Raw genomic sequence first — 24,481 nt, 5'->3', positions numbered from 1 at the left:
GCGTGGTGGGAACACTGGATAAGGTTCTGACTCCTGGCTAGATCTAAACTTCTGAGGCAGGAACACGTTGTGTTTCTTGGACAGTGCTGCCGCGCTCAAATCCAGCAACACTGACATTTGGTTTCCCTGCTGTGTCAAGGCCAGATCTCCCACAGAATTTGGAATGATCTGGTCTGTGCTGACAGCAAAGCATCCCAGCAAGTTCGTGTACTCTCCTGGCTTGAATCCAATTACAGAAGCTTAATCACAGGCCCCACAGGACATAACTTTTCAAGGAGGTTTTGGGAAATCCACAATACATGAGTCACAAAGCCTCATTCCCTTTTCTTTCCCTTCAACAAAGCTCTCCAGAATGACATAACTGTCAATGAAAGTCAACAATAATCCCGTTATGACTGTCTATGACTACTAGGTTATGTGGCTGAAACCATGAACTGTGGACACATGATTTCATTTAGCCAAGCGTGTGGACTAACGTGCCCATCGATCTCATTTGTCTTTTTCCCCCTCGTGGCACTGGCACCTCCCAAGTGTTATTTCTCATGTTTTATTTGATAAATGTTATAGTCAAGACAGAACAACTCAACAAACTTTAAATATGTGCTCTCCCTATGGATTCAAGAATAGAGGGATGTATTCTTAGTTAATTAAACACAAAGCAATAAGCATCTAGGCCCTATGTATAATATGGGCTCAAACCCCCACTTAATCACAGTATTATTAATAATTATTCTTAACATTATTATTACATTATAGTAGCAGTTGATTAAAGGCTATGTGCTAGGCATTTGATAGATACTACCTCATATAATTGTCATAAATACTAAGAGGTTGGTGCTATTATTATCCTTATTCACAGACGAGGATATAAATATTTGGCAAAGATACTACATTATTTGCCGAGGTCACAAAACTTTTAAGAGCCAGAGCTGGGAACAGGACATGGTTTCCTCAGCTTCCAGTACTAAATTGCCCCTTATCAGTCATCACAGGCAACTCTGAAAAGGTAGTAGCTAAAGAATTCCATATTTGAGAATACACAGCTAACTACTCACTTCCGCAATAAAAACACATCATCTTTCATGAGAATTATAACACCTATTCAATCTGGCTTCATTAGGGACTTGGAAGGTTGGGAGACATTATGCCATGGGAACAGGGCATAACACAAACACCCCAAAACTATGAAGAAGAAAGAGGGCAAGACTTCCATGGACTGGTTTGACACATATTTTCAATCACTTTAAAAGCATCTACTTTTTATTCATCAGAGGTGAACAAACAACTTAAACCAGTATTTATCTGTATTCTCTTCTAATTTTGCTCACCTATGTACCCAAACTCTTAGTGGTAATAGGAACACTTAAAAATAGTCCAGAATTTAAGCAGACAGGTTTCCTAGTTAATCCCCACTCCAGAAGCTTCTACTAGAGCTAGTTCTTATTCCTTAAAATAAAACCTGAATGATAAATACAGTTTGGTTAACACAATTCCTCTGTGTTTATAGATAGATAGTTCACTCTTACCTCTCCCCAGTTGCCATACGCCCACTGAGGACAAGGGCCAGATTCACAAGCTCTTTGCTCATCAGGTTTTATTCTCTCCACACAGTCATTTGCGGTGTATCCATTTTCGTCCTGACATACAACAACACGCCGCTGGGATCCGCCAGCACAGGTACTGGAACACTAAACACATCAGTTGACAAGTTAATTCTCACCTCAATCTCCATCTTAGGGGCACAAAAGCAGCTGGTTGAAAGGTTAAGACAAACATGCTGAAAAGCATTTTCAAGTCATCCACGAAGGACAAAAAGCAATCAGGAAAACTTGAGAACTTCCCTATTGTGGGGTTGTTCCATGTACATATCCTATAGACACACCTGGAGGGCATAAATGTGTCTTCTCTTCTGGCATGCCTCAGGCCCTCCACGGGGGTTCCATAAATGCCTACTGTGACTTCCAAAGCAGGCCACTTACTGTCTTTTTCCCCTCTGCATCTCTAAGAGGCACAGAGGTGTCGATGGACACCACAGTTTATTTGAAAATTCTTTTCGAAACTTCAAGTGCCTATTTAGAACCAATATTTGATTTCCCTTTCAACACAGAGGTCAAATTACATGCTTAATGAATTGCCAGTTGTTGAAATTACGCTCCTGTATGAACTCATTCAATTACTCCAGGAAAACATCATGGAATGTCATTTAGACATCACTTCCTAGGAGATAAAATGTTCCTTTCTCTCTGTTTACAACAGCCTGAACTTCGGTGGCTAATGGTAGCAAGATTTGTTTTATTTATATTTTACTTCCTCAATGAACTTAATTGAATTTCATCACGACAAACCTCTTTGGCCGCACTTTCAGCCTAACACCCTCTCTTTCATGGTTTGTTATGGTGTTGTATGTATTTCATTTCATTTCCCACATGAGCTTCTCATAGCTCACTTATTTATTTACACCTGAAGTGTTTTCTTCTTTCCATAATTTCCTTATCTTTTTAAACCCAAAATGTTGGCTAGTGTTCTTTACTCTGACCCTTGTAAAATCAGTTTGCCTATAAAATAACCATCTGGTCCTCAAAGCAATGTATTTCTCATGATTTATCAAGACTCAAACTGCATTTGCAAGCATATTGTTACTTCCAGGTTCTGAAGGCTGATTTTTATTTTCCAGCAAATTGTAGTTCATATCAGTGTTATTTCAAAATAGGCTCGATCAAACATTGCTTCGTGCTGGTACCAAGATGTGAATACATTTTGTTGCTTATTGAACTGGACCACTGTTAATTTGCCTGCCCATGATGGTCAAATTGTAAGTGTTTTAAAATCAGTACCTACACTTTCATTTTATATTGGGTTTAATTTTTAAATTTAGAGCCAGATAATAGATTTATTAGTTCCTCTTGAGAAAATATTTAGGTATTTTTCAAGTTATAAAAATGTTACCTTTATTCTTTGAGGATTCTGGTATACTTACTCTAAATCTCAAAATATTCATTTCCTACCATTTTTTTTTTTTTTTTTTTGAGATGGGGTTTTGCTCTGTCATCCAGGTTGGAACACAGTGGTACGGTCACAGCTTACTATGGCCTCCACCTCTCAGCTCAAGCAATCTTCCCACCTCAGTCTCCCGCATAGCTGGAGACCGTCAGTGCACACTACCACACCTGGTTAAAATTTTTAAATTTTTTGTAGAAACAAGGTCTTACTATGTTGCCCCAACTGGTCTCAAACTCCTGGTCTCAAGCAATCTTCCTATCTTAGCCTCCTAAAATGCTGGGATTACAAGAGTGAGCCACCATGCTTGGCCTTACTTCCTACCTTCCTACTTTTAAACAGCTTAGTACATAATAAAAAACAGAGAACTATTATTTTAATTAGCTTTGTTTGGGGACCAGAATTTAAAATGTTAGGAAGGGCCTTTCACGGTATAAATAGATTTGTAATCTATATCTTGGTCCTTGGGTTTTCTCCTTGATAATATAATCTTGTATCCTTTATTATGTCACCTGTCAGCTTTATTGCCCCAGTAAAATATCAGGCTCCTTGAGGAAAGGCTCAGTGTTATAACTTGTGTCCCTATTATGTCCCATAGTGCTGGTCACAGGATATACTACCTGGTCCAGTTAAAGACTCTGGAAGGAACAGCTCTAGAAACTCCATGGTATTCTCTCTCCAATACAGCTGATGACTATAAGGATGAACACCTGATCCACGGCCAACCAATCCACTGGCCACTCAGGGAGCAACTGGATGCTTCCTACTGAGAATCCAACTAAAGTGCTGGTGACAGTTCTCAGCTTAGGTCAAGCAGTTGCACTGCACATTCTTGAGCTGTCTGAACGCTGAGCCTGCTTGGGTCTTTATACTCCCCCAGACAGATGAAGTATTGTATATAAGCTTTCTCCAGGTCTAATTTTGCCATTATTTGATTAACAGGGATTCTTAGTTCCATTCCTCCATGTTGCAGACTTTCAGTCTGGATTTTTGTTAACAAAGTCCCCTGTCCTCTTTAAATGACAACATTTTCTTAAGTAAACATTTTTTTGAACAAACTTTGTATCTATTAGTGAAACACACTTGAAATTTGTCATCCACAATGGACAAAATAAAGGAGAATGGCCTTTAGAGAAGCAAAGGGTGATAGACATTTGTTTTTCCTACCTGCTCAAATCAACATCCTTTTTCTTACATTTGGCAGCCCAATTTCCTTTAAGAAAACATTCCTCCCCACAGCAGAAGCCATCTTGGTCTATCAATTAAGACACTCTGCCCTATTGTGGTCAGAGGTGGACAACTGGACTTTCCTGGGAATTTGAATCCTCAGCAGAGTAACTCAAGAGTGGCATAGGCTTAAAAGCGATTCATTAAGACAGAAACTCTCTAAAGAAATTATCCCTTAGTTACTCCTCTATCTAGATCAAGGGTTGGCAAGCCACAGCCCAAAGACCAAATGTGTGCTGCCACCTGTTTTTAGAAATAAGGTTTTATTGGAACAGGGCTGTGCCCACTTATTTACATATCGTCTATGCCTGCTTTTGTGCTGCAACACACAGCTTATTAGCTGTGACAGAGACTGTATGGTTCACACAGCTGAAAAGATTTACTATCTGGCCCTCTGCAGACAAAACTTGCCAGCCCCTGAGATATGGCCCTGAAGATGCTCTGGTCCCTGTCCCTACTGGGGCTAAATGAACAGCATTGTTTGTTTTTCTTTCACTTGAAAGAGTCAGTTTCCTTTCTTTTGTTTGCAAAACTCTCAATTGGTAACACACCTTGCTCAAGTGTATACAGAAATCTATCATAAAATGAAGTTCTTACTCCAGAAACCACTGAAAAACTTGATTCCCATTCTCCAGTGTTTATAACACTTTGCTGCCTTTTCTGCCATGGAAGGCAGGAAGACCATGTACAGTTTGTGTACCATGCAATGCAGTGCAAAGATGACGTACATCCTTCATCTTCCTGGGAGTAGGTCAGACACGTCAAGCTAGGGCTGAAAAATCACATTGTCCAGCTTCAGCCTCACTTAACTTAGGAGAAAAAAATATCCAAACAAAAAACAGGCACAATGAGGAAAAGAATGGTATTACCCATCGCCACAAAAAGCTTACCTAATCCTCCCTAATTGGGAGCTCTGCCCAAGGGCAGAATCATTCAATCTTAAAGGAATGCATCATCCCCAAATGTAGTCCTAAATAAGTATAGCACTAAAAAGCTTTCTTTAAATCCTAGCGCTATCATTAGACTACACATGTGTGAGTTTTGAATTATGTCAACAAGGAAAAATCATGAGACACTCAGTGATTACTTCCCTGGATCACCTTTTACTTTCTCTGAACTGAAATCTCTTCTAATCTAGGGCAAAGGAAGCCCAACAGTGGAAAGCAAGAGAGGGGGATGGGATAGTGAAGGTCTTGGGCAACTTGGCAGCTGTTCTGCACACAACCAGCACAGACAGTGGGTGCGCAAATGCTCAGTGGCTAATTAGTATTCATCAGAAAGTACATCTAATGTACTGAAACATAACCGTGGTGGGAAACAGACAGCTTCCTTCCAATTCTTTTTAGCCCAGAAACAATTAAACAGAATTAGCAGTACTAGAAGGAAACTAATAGTAAACAATTAAAAAGAAGACCCCTGAATAATTAGTAAACACCTAACTACGTCCCTATCCAGGATCCCTTAAACCCCCCCCACCCTCCTGCAGTTCCATTTAACATGTCTGGTATTGTACAGCATATATATTTTTTTTATTTAGTAAAAAGTTTAAAACATTCCAAAGCATACTTTTCTTTTGATATCAGATATCTGTCAAGGCCTTCCTAATTTGAAGGACAATGATAATGATAGTAATAAAGACAACTTGTCAACATGTATTAAGTTCTCACTCTGTGGAAGGCAGGGCACAAAGCACTTTATTTGCATCATCTCATTTAATTCTTACAGCAACCCAAGAAAGCAGGAATTGTTATTATCCTCATTTTACAGATAAGAAAACTGAGGCTCAAAGAGGAGAAGGGACCTGCAGAAGGTCCCCAAATTTAAAAGTGTAAGTCTTTGGCTGAAACCAAGGCATCTTCCCTCAGCGATTGTGCTGGTAACCTTTAGGTTGGGGTACGTTTCTCCTAAGCACAAATCTTACCTAGACTAGTATTTCCCCTTAACCCAGGACAATGACCTACTACTACAAATTACACAGCAATCATGCCACTTTGAGACTGCATCCTTCTGGAAAATAGTAGAAAGGAAAGTGACTTTCATTAAGAATTCCCTTTCAGAAAAGTTTCTCTGTCTTCTTAATTCCCCTACAGGTATGAGCTGCCTGTGGCCTCCAGGATGAATCATGATGGTATTCTTGGTACCTTCCAGGAGGTCATGTGATCATATCACCTAGCCACGATATCCCCTTTCTCCACCCAATCGAGGCAGCTTATAGGTGCATGCAGGCAGTATCAGTATCATCAAGGGCTGTAATTAACCCATTACAAGTTACTCAAAGCAAATGAAAATGCACAATGTCAATCCCTCGTAAAGAAAAAAAATGCTCTAAAGGTGTCTCTAGTCTCTTTTCCCCCAAACCAACCTCAAGTGAAAGAGAAGCAAGCAAACTAAAGAAAGACTTCAGGGAATACTCACTGCTCCCCAGGGGCCAGTTCTCCACTGGTTTCCACCGAGTACGTGGGTGCGGCTAGGGCTGGCGCTCCGGGGACGATAGTCCTCATTTTGGAAGGGGTGCTGAGCTAAGCCACTGTCTGGGGTCCTTTGAGGGCATGGTGACATGGAACAGTCCTGGTCGGTTTCTGGGATATAATCCTGGTCGCACTCACTCCGATCGATCACATGGTCACTATAGTTGACACACACCACTTGCCGGGTTGCCCTACCTTGCCCACAGGTTACAGAGCACTAGGTTGAATGTTCAGAAAGAGAAAGGGTTAGTGATTTGGTGGAGGGGTTGACAATTCCTGAATGTGCATTTCTGTAAATGGCCCACCACTTTCCCAAATTTCTCAGGCCAAAAACCTTGGAATCACCCTTGTCTCCTCTCTTGTTTTCCCACCCCATATACATTTCAGTGAGAAATCTGTGAGCTCAGTATTCAAAATCACAAAATATAACCCTTTACAACAAAAGTCAAATCCTATCCTTTCTTCTAGTGATTTTCCAATTCATCTGAATAATATCCAGAATCCTTACACTGATCTACTAGACCCTTTATGATGTGGCCACTGACTACCTCTTTGACCCATTTACCATTCGCCACTCACTGCACTCCAGCTATGCTGGCCTTACTGATGCTTCTCGAACAAGCCAAGAACACTTCCATCTGAGGGACTTCATACCTACTGCACCTTTTGCCATACCACTTAGATACCCATGTGGGTCATTCCCTCACTTCACTCAGGTCCTGCTCAATGTCAGGCCTTTTTTGACCACCCTCTCTAAAAACACATCCCATCATTCTCTATTCCATTTCTCGTCTTGACTTCTTTCTAGGACTTATCAGTACCTGTTGCTACATTACATACTTCCTTATTTGTTCATTGACTGGATCATCCATTGGAATAATCTCCATGAAGGTAGAGGCTTTATTATTCATTCTTCACTGCTCTTTCTCTAGCAAGCTTTCACCAGTATCTGGTGAGTAGGCAGATGGATCTTAGAGAAGATGAACTGACAGATGGATGGACAAATGGATGGATGGACGCATGGATCAGTGTTTGGAAGCTCAAGATGTGAGAGTGAGATTATCTACTATTTATTGAGTAGTACTTTCTGTTAAGCATTTAACATACATAATCTCAAATAATCCTCACAACAGCCCTGTAAAGTAGTATTCTTTTCCGTCTTCTTTAAGAGCAGAGCAAACTGAGACTCATGGACTTAAACCAGATTGCTCAAGGCCATGCAACAAGTAAATGCCAAGGTCTGGGTTTTTACACAGCTCTATTTTATTGCACCTCTCAAATTTCTCTCTGCATATTGATATTTATTGAGATATTAATCTCCATTCTCCCTATGACCTCTCCTCACCTATCCTAATCTATTTCCTGAACCCTGGGCTTTTTGCAGGGCAGAAAACAGAAGCTGCCTAAAGATAAAAGTTCTACTTTTATAAAAACCCATAGATGGTGCTTGGTGTACAGCAGGCAGGTTCACAGCACTGGATGAGGATTCCCACTTCCCATTCTTGGCAGGGGAAACCAAGAGCCTCTTGACTTTTAGGGACCACAGGATGCAGGAGGAATCCAGACTCAGAGTAAGAGCCTCTCCCCTCACTCTCCTGACATTTTTGGTCCTCTACAAACCTACTGCATACTAATATGACTCAGTGAAGACTGGGATTTCTGATCAACCCAACAGGACAGGCACTCAAGCAGACTGTAAACTGATCTATTCATTTTTTTGAAAATGTGCATTCCTTAAACACTTAGCTAAGAATCCTTGCACATTTGGCCAACAACACATAAGTGGAGCAGAACAATTTAAATCATAAAACAAATCCAGCTCTGAAATATTACCCATTGACATTTCCAAGTGGCGGCCCCCTCCGCTGACTCCTCATACCCCTCAGTGTTCCCCCCATTCCCCCAATTCCAAATAATCCACTGGCTTACAGAGCTCCAGTCCAAGGCCTTCCATTGCCCACAGGGTGTCACAGAACATTCTTCCTTTGCCACTGGTCTAGGCAGGGTAGCACAGGCACTCTCGTCAGCCACAGAGCCATTCTCATCTCGGCAGCTGACGTATCTCATCCGGGTACCTTTCCCACAAGTGGCTGAGCACTGGGTGTTGGAGTAAAATCATGCAGTTATGTTACTTGGAATGGCTGTTTACTGGACAGTAGTCCACTTTCTATAGTCATGCCAGAGAACATTAGCCCCCATCCTGCCCTCCCCACTTCTCCCAGTCTATTTCTTACTGGGGTCCAAGACCCAAATCGCCACTGGGTTCTTGGTGCACTGTATGTGCTTCTCCTCGTTTCCGGGGCAGCTGGGGGAGGATGACAAGATGGTAATTCACAGTCCTAGATGTGATGGGGGAAAAAAAACCAAAGTCACTTTCAAGTCAATGTACTTTCAAGTTAATGGTCACGGTGGATAAAAATGTAAAGGCTAAGAATTCTAAAGCTTCAGATTTCTGTGTGAATCTGGGCAAGTCACATGACATCTCTCAGTCCCAATGTCTTCAATTGCAAAATGAGATATAATCTTAGTCTGTTTGTGGGTGCCTTAATAAAGGGCAGGGGTCAGCGTGATGATTTTTAAAGCCACATTTATTCATCCATTTGTGTAAAAAGAGAAAAAATATTGTAAAAGGACATGTAAGTCATGACATAGAAGGCTATCATTTTTTGTTTTTGAGACGGAGTCTCGCTCTGTCTCCCAGGCTGGAGTGCAGTGGCCGGATCTCAGCTCACAGCAAGTTCCGCCTCCCGGGTTAACGCCATTCTCCTGCCTCAGCCTCCCGAGTAGCTGGGACTACAGGGACCCACCACCTCGTCCAGCTAGTTTTTTGTAATTTTTAGTAGAGACGGGGTTTCACCGGGTTAGCCAGGATGGTCTCGATCTCCTGACCTCGTGATCCGCCCGTCTTGGTCTCCCAAAGTGCTGGGATTACAGGCTTGAGCCACCGCACCCGGCCTGGCTATCATTTTAAAATCATTAGTTGTTAACATTTTACAGTTCTGAAGTCCAAATGATGTTCTCACATTTCAATTAATTTCTTAATCATAATTTACTAATCATGAACTTGCTTTCCCAGTTTGCCTAAAGATAACATTAGAATCCCAGAATATCAAATGTAGATATAAAAGGTGTATTCAATTGGCCAATGCCTGGAATTTATATAACACCCCTCAATCATTCAGACGAAGTCCTTGTTATGAACTAAGGTCATCTGTGTACAGGTAATATTCCAAGATATGCAAACAGAACAAAAGTACACACCTGCTCAGATTCACTCTGAGCCTCAGTGGTTAGCAACTACCCTATGATTTAATACATACTCCTCAAATGCCTAAGTGTGCTGTGCACAGTGAAAAAGTACTGAGGCACAGTGCAAAAGTGCTGGGGCTTGGTGTCAAATATGACTGAGACATCTTTGCCTTAGAAAATCTATGTGTGGAATGTGAAATTTTGTTATTTGGCTCCAGACTTTGCCTATTCCTCCATTTTTGGTCCAAAGAAAGGCACAGGGAACTTTTTGCAAAGTGAAGAAATTATCCACATACTGCAATGGTGGGAGCCATCCCATAGTCAAATGGATATAATAGAATAACTTAAAGGGAAATATATTTTGAATCTGAAAGCAAGCTGCTGATGCTTGCTGATGCTCAGTTCATGATTGCTTGAGATGCCATAGCTAACATTTTCCAGGCATTCATCATACTGTGGTTTGGAACATTTCAATACAATAACATATTTTTATTATAAGTCACATGTGTTGGGTGGTTAATTGATCGATGATGACAACATGAACAGCATTGCCATATTAATTTATTTTTTTTAATACTCTCTTTCCATCAACAACCCACTCTGAAAGGCAGCAGATTGAGGGTGCTCAAGATGGAGACAGTACATCAGTCACATGGGGCTTCACTCAGAGTGTGAGTTCTGGGAATAGTCTGGGTCCAAATGCCATCTTCAGCAATTAGCAAAGCTGCTATGCAAACCCAAGTGTTCTCTTTATATATTCTCTTTACATACATGATGCCAAAATCAAGGTCTGTATAGAATAGTATGCTAGTGAGTGGTTATCCACCAGCTCCTTGAGAAAAAAAGATGTGTATGTGTGTGTGTTTATAGACACTGTGTGTACACAAACACACACATATTACATGGATGTACATACACATACATATGTATATATATGCTTATTTATTGTAAATTTTACTGATATAAAGGATGTATAGCAATTTTGAAATAATAATAAAATATACAATTATTTATTTTAAATTCCATACAATCAACTGATTCTCACAGAATACATTTGTTGATTTTTGCTGAACTTTTGAACCTGTTGCCCACCTATATTTGTAACTGCCAAATGAGTATAGTTCAGGCATGAATGTTAGTTGATATATTCTTTATGTTTAAGGGTAGGATGAAAGTGGAATGATGAAGATGTATGGCCAGAACTTGACTCACTGACCAAGGATGTGGAAGATGTCTTTGCTGAATCAGATACTTTTCAGATATTAGAAGAATATCTCCACATCCTTTTGTTCTATTCACAATGTAACTGCTACAGACACAAGACTCTTTTACATTTAATCTGCATCATTAACATTTTCTCCATTACTTTCTTAAGTCTAACCAATCAACCAAATAATAAATTAAGCCCTGAATTGCAGCACTTGCTGATTCTTGTGGTGTAAATACTCTCATCATGGCCAATTTCAAGCTATGAACTTGATGTCAATGAACACAGAGCTGGGGAGAGATTTGTGGTAGCCCACCCTTACATAGTACATCCACCATACAGACACATACATATGTCGTATAAGTTCTGAGTGTTTATAAACTTTGTTTTTAATACCACATATTTAATTATAGGTTTATATTTTCAGTTTTTAGTAATGGTTATACTTAAAAATCAGTTTGCAAAACTCCTGCAAAATTTATCGATTGGCTCTTGTGAGCTGGTACAAGTTAGCTCCAGCAAATCACTGCCTGAATATGTGACACTAGTTACTGAATACTACACTGAAATCATTTTAGAAATACGAGTTTAAGAAAATGAGCCCAAAATCCAACATTCATCATCCAACAAGAATTAAAAGCAAACCTACATATACTTCAAATAACTAGAGAAGAACAAAACTGACACATCAAGATATTTGATTATAAATGTAACATATAGGTAAATCTGGACAAGTTAATCTACTGGTTGCTCTACTAACATACGTATCTATGAAAGGGTTTCAATTTTGTCTGAACAGCTGGGCAGTTTGGTATCTTGGTCCCCAAAGTCAATAACTGAGTTGGACAAAGGAAACTTACCTGGGTATCAGTTGGTCTAGTTGCTGCATTACAGTCATTGTCATCTACCACTGACATATAAGTCCCAATGATGCATTTCACTGCTCTTAGCTGGTATCCCTGTCCACAAGTGACACTGCACTGGAAGAAGGAGGACAAAAGGTATATGCAATTCAGTAAATCTTCTCTTTCCCTTACTTTCCCCATAATATTCTGCAAGAGAGAAATATTTCCATCATGGTAGGCCAGAGGGCGGGCACTCAAATAAATTAGGTCGAAGTAGGCAATCCTGCTCTGTACAAATTATACGGATTCATTATTATGATGACCCTTGGAATTATTTCTGCCTCCCATTGAAATTATATTTATAGGGGTTCAACTCATTAACTGTGAACTCCTAGAAGAAGCAGACTGCATCTCCATCATTCTTACATCTTTCACACTACATAGCAGAGTGCTGTGGCTAAAATAGGTACTTAATAGAGCTCTGTGACTTTATTTGACTCCTAGGAAATTATCCTGAAGAAGTAACTGGAGTTTGCATCAATATTTTTATACAGAATGGCCTTTGAAATATTATTTATAAGAGACAAAAAAACTGGACACCACCAAAGTACGCAACAACCAAAAGTTGAATATCACAGCATACAAGTAATTAGGAAAATAATGTAGCCACTAAAAGGCCAATTGTTGGATTATAAAAAGCAGTCTAAAAACAATAAGTAGAGGGAGTGATACCACAGAAATGGCAGACTAGGGAGCTCCAAGAATTGGTCCCTCCACTGAAGCAACTGTTAAGCTGGCAAAAACTGGAACCAACTTTTTGGAACTCTGGAATTTAAACAAAACCTTGCAGAAACTAGGTGAATGCTTAAAAAAAAAAAGAAGCCACTCAATTTTGGTGAGAAAGTGTCATGGCATTTCTGATTACCCACCTACCACACTACATATTCCTCTCAAATGTACAGGGATCTTTTTTTTAAGAGGGACCATATGTTAGACTGCAAAACAAGTCTCAATATGCTTTAAAAGAGTGAGATCCCACAACCACAGCGGAGTGAGGCAAGAAATCAGTAACAGAAGAAAAACTAGAAATTTCACAAATATGTGAAAACTGAACTACATACTCTTAACCAATAGGTCAAAACAGAAATCATAAGGGATATTAGAAAATACTTTGAGATAAATTAAAATTGATGAGATGCAATGAAAGCAATGTTCACAGGAAATCTATAGCTGCAAATACCTACAGCTAATAAAGAAAAAAATAAATGAAGAAAGATCTCAAATCCACAACCTAACTTTACTTCCTAAGGAACTAGAAAAATAATAGCAAACTAAAACAAACAAACAAACAAACAAAAACAAGAAAAGGAAAGAAATAATAAAGATTAGAATGGAGAGAAATAAAATAGAGAGTAGAAGAACAACAGAAAAAAATCAACAGAACCAGAAATTGATTTTTTGAAAAGATCAACAAAATTGATAAACCTTGAGCTAGAATGACTAAGAAAAAATGAGAAAAGACTCCAATTACTAAATATTAGAAATGAAAGAGGGAACATGTCTACTGACCTTACAGCAATAAAAAAGGTTATAATAGAGTACTATGAACAATTGCATGCAAATATATTAGAGAATCTAGCTAAAACATGTAAACTTACACAAATTGCCTAGAAACAGACAAATCACAAAAACTGACTCAAGAAGAAATAAAAAATATTAACAGATGTATAAGAAGTAAAATGACTGAATCATTAATCAAAGGCTTCCTCAAAAAGAATAGTTTTCACCAGTTCACTCATGAATTTTACCAAACATTTAAATAAACATTAATACCAATCCCTTTCAAATGCTTCCAGAAAAAAAAATCAAAAAATAGGAGAACATATCCTAACTTATTCCATGAGACCAGTATTACCCTAACACCAAAGCCAAAGACAACACACACACACACACACACACACACACACCAGACTAATATTGCTTATAGAGATGTAAAAATCCTCAACAAAGTACTAACAAATTAAATCCAAAAGCATACTAAAAGGATAATACATCATGGCCAAGTGGGATTTAGTCCAGGAACATAAGGCTGGCCCAACATAAGAAAGTCAATCAATGCAATACATTACATTAATAGAGCAATGGAAAAAAAAAAAACATGATTATCTCAATTACAGAAAAGCATTTGACAAAATTCAACATCTTTTCATGATGAAAACATTAAACATTCAGAACACTAGCAATAAAAGGGAACTTATTCAACATCATAAAGGGCACTTAGGAAAAAAAAAACTCACAGCTAACACCATACTCAATAGTAGGAGAGTAAAAACTTTCCCTCACAAGATCAGAAACGTGACAAGGATGCCCACTTTCACCACTGCTGTTCATCATTGTACTGGAAGTTCTAGCCAGATACATTAGGAAAGAAAAAGAAATATTAATAAAAGACAGGCAAAGAAAGTGGGAAGGAAGAAGTACAACTAATTTTATTTGCAGATGTCATCATACTGTACATTGGAATCCCAAGAATCCATTAAAACTATTACTAGAGCTAATAAACAAATTTAGCAACATTGAAGGATACAAGATAAACAAAAGCCCATTGTGTTTCTATACATCAGCACTGAACAATCCCAAAGGGAAATAAAAGAAAAATTCCATTTACAGCAACATCCAAAAGAATGAAATACCTAGGAACAAGTTTAAACAAGGAGGTAAAAGGCTTTCTATGCTAAAAACTATAAAACTTTGCTCGAGAAATTAAAGAAGACCTAAATAAATAAAAAGATATTACATGTCTATGGATTAAAAGATTTAGTATTGCTAAGGTGACAATATTCCCCAAATTAATCCACAGATTCAGTGAAATTCCAAACAAAATCCTAATAACGTTTTTGCAGAAATGAAAAAGCAGATTCTCAAATTTATATGGAATGACAAGAGACCCCAAACAGCCAAAATGATATTGAAAAAGAACAAAGCTGGGGGAATCATACTTCACAATTTCAAAATGTACTATAGTGATCAAAACAGTCTACTGGCATAAGAATAGATGTATAGACTACTGACATAAAATTCAAAGTCCAGAAATAAACCCATATATGTATGGCCAAGTGACTTTCAACAAGAGCGCCAAGCCCACTCAATGGAGAGAAAACAGTCTCTTCAGCAAGTGGTGCTGAGACAACTGGATGCCTACATGCAAAAGCATGATGTTGGAATCTTGCCTCACTCTATAGACAATAATTAACCCAAAATGGATCAGTGGCCTAAACATAAGAGCTAAAACTAGAAAACTCTTTTTTAAAAAATGGCAGAAAAGCTTCATGACATTGGATTCGGCAATGACTTCTTTGTTTGACATCACAAACAAGGGCAACAGAAAATAGACAAATTGGATGACATCATACTTTAAAACCTTGTGCATTAAAGGACACTATCAACAAAGTAAAAAGGCAACACAGGGGATAGGAGCAATATTTGCAAATCATATCTCTCATAAGGAATTGACATCTAGAATCTACAACTCAATAACAAGAAAAACAAATAGATCAAAAAATGAGAAAAGGAATATTACTGAACTATACATTTAAAATGGTTAAGATAAATTATATGACGAGTTTATTTTGCTATTAACACAATTCATATTTTTTAAAAAATTGGCAAAGAACTTAATAGACACTTCTCCAAGAAAGATATATTCAAATGACCAACAAGCACATGGAAAGATGCTCAATACCTTTCGTTATTAGGGAAATACAAATCAAAACCATGGTAAGATAAATTTATCTTACTTGGAATTTTAAAAAGGGAAAATAACAATTTTGGCAAGGATGTGGAGAAAATGGAACCCTTGTATATTATAATAAAAATGAAAAATTATGCAGTTGCTATAGAACATCATTTGGTAGTTAAAAAGTTAAACCCGGAGCTGGGCGCAGTGGCTCAGGCCTGTAATCCCAGCACTTTGGGAGGCTAAGGTGGGCAGATCATGAGGTCAGGAGATTGAGACCACCTTGGCTAACATGGTGAAACCCCATCTCTACTAAAAATACAAAAAATTAGCTGGGCGTGGTGACACACGCCTGTAATCCCAGCTACTCGGGAGGCTGAGGCAGGAGAATCGCTTGAACCTAGGAGGCAGAGGTTGCCGTGAGCCAAGATTGCGCTACTGCACTCCAGTCTGGGCAACAGAGTGAGATTCTGTCTCAAAAAAAAAAAAAAAAAAGTTAAACTCAGAATTACTATATGATTCAGCAACTCCAATCCTAGATACACATCCAAAAGAAGTGAAATCAGGTACCGAAATAAATGCCTGAAATAAATATTCATAGCAGCACTAGTCACAATAGCCAAAGGTAGAAACAACCCAAATGTCCATTGAGGGATAAATGGATAAACAAATGTTGGTACATCCATACAATGGAATATTAATTGGTCAAGTACTGATACATGCTACAATATACATGAATCTAGAAAACATTACGGTATGTGAAAGAAGTTAGACACAAAAGGCCACAAATTCCATGATTCCATTTCTATGAAATGTCCAGAAAAGGTAAATCCATAAAGACAATGCAGATTGGTGGTTGCCAGGGACTGAGGGAAGAGTGGGGTGGGAAACGACTGCTTAATTCAGTGGTCCCCAACCTTTTTGGCACCCAGGACCAGTTCCACGGAAGACACTTTCCACAGATGGGGTGGGTGGGGGTGGTTTCAGGATGAAACTGTTCCACCTCAGATCATCAGACATTAGATTCTCATAAGGAGTGCACAACCTAGATCCACGCATATACAGTTCACAATAAGGTTTGCACTCCTATGAGAATCCAATGCTGCCGCTGATCTGATAGGAGGTGGAGCTCAGGCAGTAATGCTTATCCACCCTCACCTGTTGCTATGCAGCCTGGTTCCTTACAGGCCACGGCTCATGGCCCATGACCCGGGAGTTGAGGACCCCTGGCTTAAAGTATACAGGGTTTCCTTTTGGGGTGAGGAAGTTTTGTAACCAGATAAAAAAGGTGGTAGTTGCAAAACATTAAGAATATACTAAATGCCACTGATTTGTTCACTTTAAAATGGTTCATTTTGTATTATGTGAGTTTCACTTCTATTAAACAATTATCAGAATACAGCCATAATATTAATTTAAAAAATATTAGAAGAAAATCATAAACATGTTAGCAAAAACAAATTTCTTCAGTGTAGTGGTAGAACTGGGTTTGGTTTTCTTTTTGCTGAACCACATTTTGAAAAATTTCTCTTATGAATATTTATGACTCTTAAATAACATCTTCAAAAATCTGTTCCCCTGAACTGCATGTTCAGTTAAAGGAAAAAAAGGGTCTCTGATTATAAGCTGTGCTAGGAATGGCCTGGTGTGGAGACAGACAAAAAACAGGCATGTCAATTCTAATAGATGTTATATTCAGGTCTTGACAGTGACCCTAAGCTGTGTTCTCCTCCTCTTATTATTCCCTAAAAGTTATACAGACATAGAGAAAAAGATGAGATTAGAAGTATAAGTGAACTCTCCCTATTAATTCAGATGTGATTGGCTATTTGGACTGTGGATGCTATGAAATGGGGAAGATTCAGAAGAGTGTCCATATCAGTGAGAGAAATTGTAAGGGTGCCATAATAAAGCTGCTTCCACTTGCTGCATGCATATTTGGAAATGAAGATAGAGGCTAAAAGACTGAAGTGGCTGTGGCTGGTCAGGGTGAAGGGAGGGTCATTCTTCAAGAGATTACGTAAGTGACAGCAGACAGCTGTTCTACTTCTAATAGGAACTCAGAGTGCTACTTAAATAGTACCCTGAACACTTCTGCTTCTATATTAGGAAGGACTTAATACCTAGAGTAGTGGCTTTTCAGATGCAAGCGTAAGGGAGACTTTCACTCTCTCCTTTAAGAATAGCTCAAGTTAAGACTGCGGAACCTACAGACCAGAGGACTCGGAGAAGATTATTTCCAAGCGTGAGGGTTTTGCAACCTTTGATCTAATTAATTATGTTTGAAGAGTCTGGTTTATTTATGAGAGGTGAGCTTTGTAATTGTGATGTTGGGAGCCAAAATATCTTTTCCAAATCTCATTCCAGATCTTCCTGCCAGAGACTCTGATGCTAGATCACCTTCTGTAACAGAGCCACAGAGGCACGCTAGAAGATAACATCAGCCAGACATGAAATCTGTTGTGAATTTGTTCAAATGCTCGTGTGCTCAAGCTAAAGGGCAAAGATAGGCATGCGGGTCTGTAAAAGGGGTAATCAGCTCCAGGAGGGCAGGCAGCAATGCTTGGAAGGGGGGCAAAATGGTTGCAGAGTTACATGTGCTTGATCCAGTGCCATGGTGGTGTCCTGCATGCCACCCGGCACACCGGTTAAATCTCCACCACTGGAATGCTCCTTTGCAAGCCCTCTTCAGATAAGAAGGAAAGAATGTAGTAGTTAAGAATCTTATCGTTCAAAATACCTGTCCCCAGGGACCCGCCTGCCAGGATGCACATTCCGGCTGCTGACAAGTCTGCATAGATGTTGGCTTGGTCTCAGGGTCACACATTCTATCATTTAATCGATCTTCACCAAACTGACACCAGACCTGGCGGTGCTTATGCCCTTTTCCACAGGTGACCAAGCACTGTAATGAAAAGCGGAGCCAGTCAGGGTCATTTCTGATCAATGTGTTGTGGTTTCTGGGGTGATTTATTGATGAGTAGGAACAGGTGTGTCCTTTTCCCACGGCAATCCCTCTCCCATAGCAATTTGTAAATATACTAAGCCTCATTTTTTTCGTTTTCGTTCATTTATTCATTCATCCTATAATTATAGTCTCTGGGCCAGTTTCAAGCACAAAATAAACTCAACATAGCACCATGCTATAAAATGTGAAAAACAACATCCATAATTTTCTAGCATAGGAGTTAAGAGTGGGTAATTATAAATCAGATCAACCTAGGTTTTATCACTTACATAACCAGGTCACAAGATCTCTCTGAACCTCAATTTTCTTATCTGTAAAATGAGAATTAGTGTCTACTGCAAAGGGTTGTGAAGACTAAATGAAACAAATCCAAGTAAAGCTCTTGGCACAATGTTCATTTAATAAATGTTGAACATAATCATCATTTTATCCATACTTATTGTAGAAAATTTGAAAACTATAGAAAAACATAAAAGAAAAAATTATAATGATCCCAAATCTCACTACCCAAGGATAACCATTATCAGTATTTTATTATTTTCTTTCCAGTCTTTCTCAGCAACTTTGGATTATAGTGAATTTACAGTTTGATCTCCCAACCCTCATTTTATCACATATTGTTGCAAAGGTTTGTTACTTAGCTTGAAATTATACTATGATGTTAGCTATCTAAGTAAAATTTAAACCCACTACTTATTTTCTCTTTTTTAACCAAGTAGTAGAGATTTTTAAGCAAAAGTAATTTGTTAACCTAGAACTAAAGCACTAGGTTTGCAGTTCATTTGTCCAGGAATCAGATACTGTTAATCAAATATACTGTTAATGGACTACCATTTCAGGGGCATTAATAGTATCCTTTTCAGATTTATTTGATGGTGAAAATAAACAGTTAATACTCCACTTATAAGGATGGGATAAGAGCATGGATGTAAGAGCTGTAGCAGGGAAACTTTTTCTTTCCCCATATTCCTGATTTGGCCCATAAAAAAGGAAACTTCTGTTTTGTATTTCTAATTTCCCTTCTTCCCTTTAAGGAAGGTGGAGTGAGTCCCTGCTTGGTAAGAATCTCCTTGGGCTGTGTTAACAGTGGGCTATGTTAGTAGTGCGTGCTAATACTATACCATAAAAGCAAGAAAGAGGCTGCATCTTCTTTCTCTTGTTGTCCTGGGACCATCTGTGCTAAGCACTGGAGGGTTTGCCTTGTGCTTCATAAAGTAAAGGATGAAAAAGGCATAAATCTGGAATATTCAGTCTGGTCCATTTCTTTTTTTTTTTTTCCGAGTTTTTTTTTTTTTTTTTTTTTTTTTTCTTGCAGTTGGATGGGTAAGTCAGAGAGGTCACTCCCTGGGGTCTAATTCTCTTATTTCAAAGTCAAGGAAGTAGGAAACCTCATGTTGACTTCAGATGTGAGCTAGTATAGCTTTATGATTAATAAATCCATGATTTCCTTTCAGTGACTTAGCTAGGGCTCAAGGAGGAGGGAAGGTGATGGACTGGAACTCCAAAATCACAACAGAAGCTACCACAGTGAGTGATCCAGCCAAGCCCAAAGTGCCTCTGAGGTAACTGGTAGACTAGTTACATCCAGTACTACAGTCATGGTGCAGGCAGAGAACTGGAGTTGTTTTCTCAAGGGAGACAAGGGAGAAAGGGAGAGGTAGGAGAAAGGTGCACAAGGGTTCGCCTTAAACAGATAGAGAGCACCAGAACTAGAATATGAGACATGACCTAGGGGAAATAACAACCCTCCCATATTACCTCTGACCAGTCTCCAGATTTCCACTGTGGACACGGGAACTCACTGCACCTCTGAATGGTAACTTTCTCTTGATGTGTGCATTTGCTGTCATCCAGCACATCATTTCGGGTATTGACACAAATGGCCCTTCTCCTCTGGGTCCCACCATCACAGCTTTTAGAACACTGTAGGGACAAAAATAAATAAATGAAACTGTTGCTAAGTTTCTTATAAAGTATGCTGAAGATCTTGGCTATGTTGTCTCTTACAGCTCTTAAGAAACAAACACACAAGCTGGCCAACTCTAGTTGTTATTTTGGTGGAGATCTTTTCATGTTATCAGTTTGCTTACCAGGTTTATAATTAAAGTCAATATTAGCTTATTGACATACAAAAGTAAAACTGGAAATCGCTTGTAGAGTATGCAAAATAAATCAGTTGAGTTGTTCCACTTCTTTCAATTTTCCACACGTCATGCCCACGTCAGATATTACAAATCAATCATGCTACTCTATTCTGGAAAGCTTGAATGGGGTCAGGCATTACAAATCAATCATGGTCATCTCTTCTACACAGCCTAAATGGGGCTTACACACCTGCAAGGAGCCACCATCAACTAATCAGACAGCATCCAAGAAGACTCTTTGAGTGACAGCCAACTTACTTCAGTCCAGGCAGAATAGCGCCAGCCACCCGTGTTACATTCCCCTGAGCATTTTTCACGGTTGCTTGGTTTGGGATGACTACTGCAGAAACCATCATCAACCTTCTCGGTCTTCCCATCCAGCCTGCTATATTTGGCACAGTAGATGTCTAATGTGCGGTAACCCAAACCACACTGGGCACTACATTCACTCCTGCTGGCCACATGCCACCTATGCAAAAATAATGGGGCAAAACCAACATTTCTGTTAAAAATATATGCCTTATCTATAGTCAACTGGTATTCATAGAAGAGTTGAGTTCTTTTTTCTTTCTTAACTCAAATACCATGAAGCCCAAAGCCACAGTCAGTTAATAAAATCTAATTTTAAACCAATATATCCGCGTATTTTTCATGGTTGCCAATGTACATACAAGTCACAGAATGACAGCCAGAGGTGTTATCTTTGTGATGATTTTACCCCGATACAGTCAATCTGAAATTCAAGCTACCAAAAGGAAAAAAAAAAAAAATTCAAGTGTATTAAAACCTGTGTACATTATTATCTGTAAATAAAGGCTCTTAAATTCCTTGAAGACATGGACTATATTTTATACAATTCAATTTTACACTTTAAAATTAGATTTGAATCTATAAATCTCTGTCACCTTTGTATCTGTACCACCTATAATGAGATTATGGGGGGACACAGGTATTCCATATGTGCTGGCCAATCATCTGGTTCTTTAATACCCTAGGACCATGATCAGCAGTGCTTAAATTTAAAAAGAAAACAAATAATATTCTTAAATTAAATAGTATATTCTAAATAAATGTATTTAAAATACCTTAAAATGTATTTTGTTGATTAGATTTAGAAATCCAAAAAGGGTGATTTCTTTGTACTCTTCATTGGATTTCACTCTTGACTGTTCACTCTTTACTGCTCAGAAATTGGGTGGTTTGTTGGTTGCCAATGTCCTGAGACTACTTCCATGTGTACCTGTCCAGGGTAGAACTCAGGGGAAATAAAAAGAGTTCTGGCCTCATGCTTATCTTGGAATTTCTCACGAATGTCCAAAAGTAGGTCAGAGTTGACCATCTGGCAAGTAAAGTGGGCTATGGAGATTTTCCGATAGAGTGACACCGTATTTGGGGGATTTTGTTCTAACCCGGAACATGTTCAATGAGGAATTGTAAAACAATGCTTTATCTCATCCTGTCACAGTCTAGTGGGGCAAACTCTCACTTCCTTCAGGAAGTGTGGCAAAAATGTGGCCCAATTCAACAGAAGCATCTGGAACTTTCATCTACTCTTTGATTCTTGGCTACCTTCTCTTTGCCTTCGTCACCATTTCCTTGTGGAAAGGTTATTTTCCATCCTGGATGAAGAAGGAAGGTGTCCTGCCTCCACAAGACAACACGCCAGCAGCTTAGCATGGCAGAGTGGCTCAAGTGCCCCTGATAGTAACATCATCCCCAGAATCTGAGCAGAGAATCTTGAAGAGTCTATGGAAAGGGCATAGCACTGCCTTAGAAAAGTTCTCAAAATGCTACCCCCTGCTTCTTAGTCTCTCCCTGGATGGTGGTCTTCAATGTTTCGTGTTCATTTAGTTCATTTCAAGGGACATAAAATACAATTATATTTTATTGCTATATTTCAGAAAACCATATTCCAAAGTGTTGTTAATAAGTAGAAACTGAGAACAAAAAGAGTAACCCTGTGTGTTTTTGTTGCAGGGGCAGTTGTGGGATTAAATAATTTTAAGAACTACTGAATTCAAAAGGTTTTATGTATTATAGAACTTCTCAAGGCCTTCAAAATGTTGATCAGCATTATTAATCTCCACATGGGGAAGGAGATACTTGGTAAGGCTTCTCAGACATACTGGTGTGTCATGGATTGTCTTTCAAAATGAGTGATCTACAACCATGCTCTTTGAAAAGCTATTTCAGAGTTTGACCAATCAGTAACAATCCTCTCTTCAGTCTTTCAGTTTTGGACATAGCTACTTGACAATAATTACTATAAATCAGGGTTATATTGACTGTCACTTTGATAGATGCAAGATAGAACATCTTATTTACAGGCTTGGTTTGTGTCTGTGTATTTTTCAGTGAACAATTTTATTTTCCTCACAATCTATACAGGCCAGTAAGATACGCATCTCAATGCTGACAAATAGGCATGAGCTTCTGGGTAATTTTAGGAATGAGCAAGCACCTGTCTAAGGAGGCCTTGGAAACTAATCCTAAACTCCTGGGTTTTCTTTGCATTTTAAAATTCCTAACCCTATGATCTTTACATCTACCAAAAGACCTGGACATAATCCCTTCGCCTTTTCTTTAATTAGAGGTGCTATTATTACCATTGGAGCCTATGATCTGACCTGCTGTCCTTGTTTAGTCTGAGTAGAGTATATATAAAAGCTAAGTGTTAAAAAAATAGTGACTTTCTCCAAATGGGAAATTTAGAATTTAGAATAGCTTAGTATGCTAGCATACCTACTATATGAAATAAAAAGAACTGAAGCCCTGCTTACACCTAGGTATTGTAACATTATTTTTAATAAAAATCCAGAGGATGAACTATGGAATCAGAAAGACCTGGATGTGAGTGTCAATTAAGTGACCCTAGTTGAGTCACTTAACTTCACTAAGCCTCAGTTTCCTCATCTGTGAAATAGAGGGAAACACAATCTATTTCACTGGGATATTTGGGGGATTGAGTGAAGCAAGGCATGTGTAGCATTTCACACATATGGCAGACATTCAAGAAAAGTAGCTATTCCTGTTATAATTTATTATTATTATTATCATTATCCTTGGTGTTTCATTCTCCAACCAAGTTTTAAGTATCAGGTAATTCCACATAAATCAATGAGCAGAAATCTATTTGAGATCTTTTGCATCATTTTACACAAAAACTCATGGTTTCAAGGGTATCTTTTAATGTATTAGCTTTGTAAGCACTGTTTAAATTTTATGTCTAACGGCTTCCAATGCAGGAGAAATTTTGGAGAACATCACATAAGCCAGCATCATCCCAAATTAAATAGTGGCTCACTTTGGAATCTGCTCAAAGTGAAAAATGTTTTTTCAAAATAACAGCTCAAACATTATCTCCACCCTCAAATTGGTGCTCCATGGGTAAACTTAAAAAGAGGGTTCTTAAATAATTATTTATTTTTATGATCGCATTCAATTATTCACAGTGCTATGTATAAATTCACCATCTTGGTGATCATAGGAGCACACTTAGCACTGCAGGCAGGAGTTCTGCTGTATCTATAGTTATCATCAGAGACTCAACCAGTCCCGTTCTGATTCAATCAGTGGAGAAAAAACAGGTAAGGGGCTCCAAGCAAGGTAGGGAACAGGGATGGGGCAAAAAAACTCATGG

At 38.7% G+C, this 24,481-nt stretch overlaps 1 protein-coding gene across 7 annotated transcripts in view; it reads right to left on the bottom strand.

The window, feature by feature from the left end:
* Positions 1-24,481, bottom strand: part of ADAMTS9 (ADAM metallopeptidase with thrombospondin type 1 motif 9) — a 174,314-nt gene that overhangs the window by 80,722 nt on the left and 69,111 nt on the right. For all 7 annotated transcript variants that reach the window (XM_007984895.3, XM_007984897.3, XM_007984894.3 and 4 more), the window contains 8 exons: positions 21,100-21,310; positions 20,456-20,620; positions 18,470-18,634; positions 12,009-12,128; positions 8,927-9,031; positions 8,622-8,789; positions 6,640-6,909; positions 1,527-1,688 (listed from right to left, as the gene is read on the bottom strand). In XM_007984895.3, coding sequence (XP_007983086.2) covers positions 1,527-1,688; positions 6,640-6,909; positions 8,622-8,789; positions 8,927-9,031; positions 12,009-12,128; positions 18,470-18,634; positions 20,456-20,620; positions 21,100-21,310 — 1,366 coding nt within the window. The remainder of the gene's footprint in view (positions 1-1,526; positions 1,689-6,639; positions 6,910-8,621; positions 8,790-8,926; positions 9,032-12,008; positions 12,129-18,469; positions 18,635-20,455; positions 20,621-21,099; positions 21,311-24,481) is intronic.

This window comes from Chlorocebus sabaeus, chromosome 22 (assembly GCF_047675955.1).
Source record: "Chlorocebus sabaeus isolate Y175 chromosome 22, mChlSab1.0.hap1, whole genome shotgun sequence".
Taxonomy (NCBI): Eukaryota; Metazoa; Chordata; class Mammalia; order Primates; family Cercopithecidae; genus Chlorocebus; species Chlorocebus sabaeus.
Note: the sequence above shows the minus strand (reverse complement) of the source record. Positions and strands in the feature narration are given on the sequence as shown.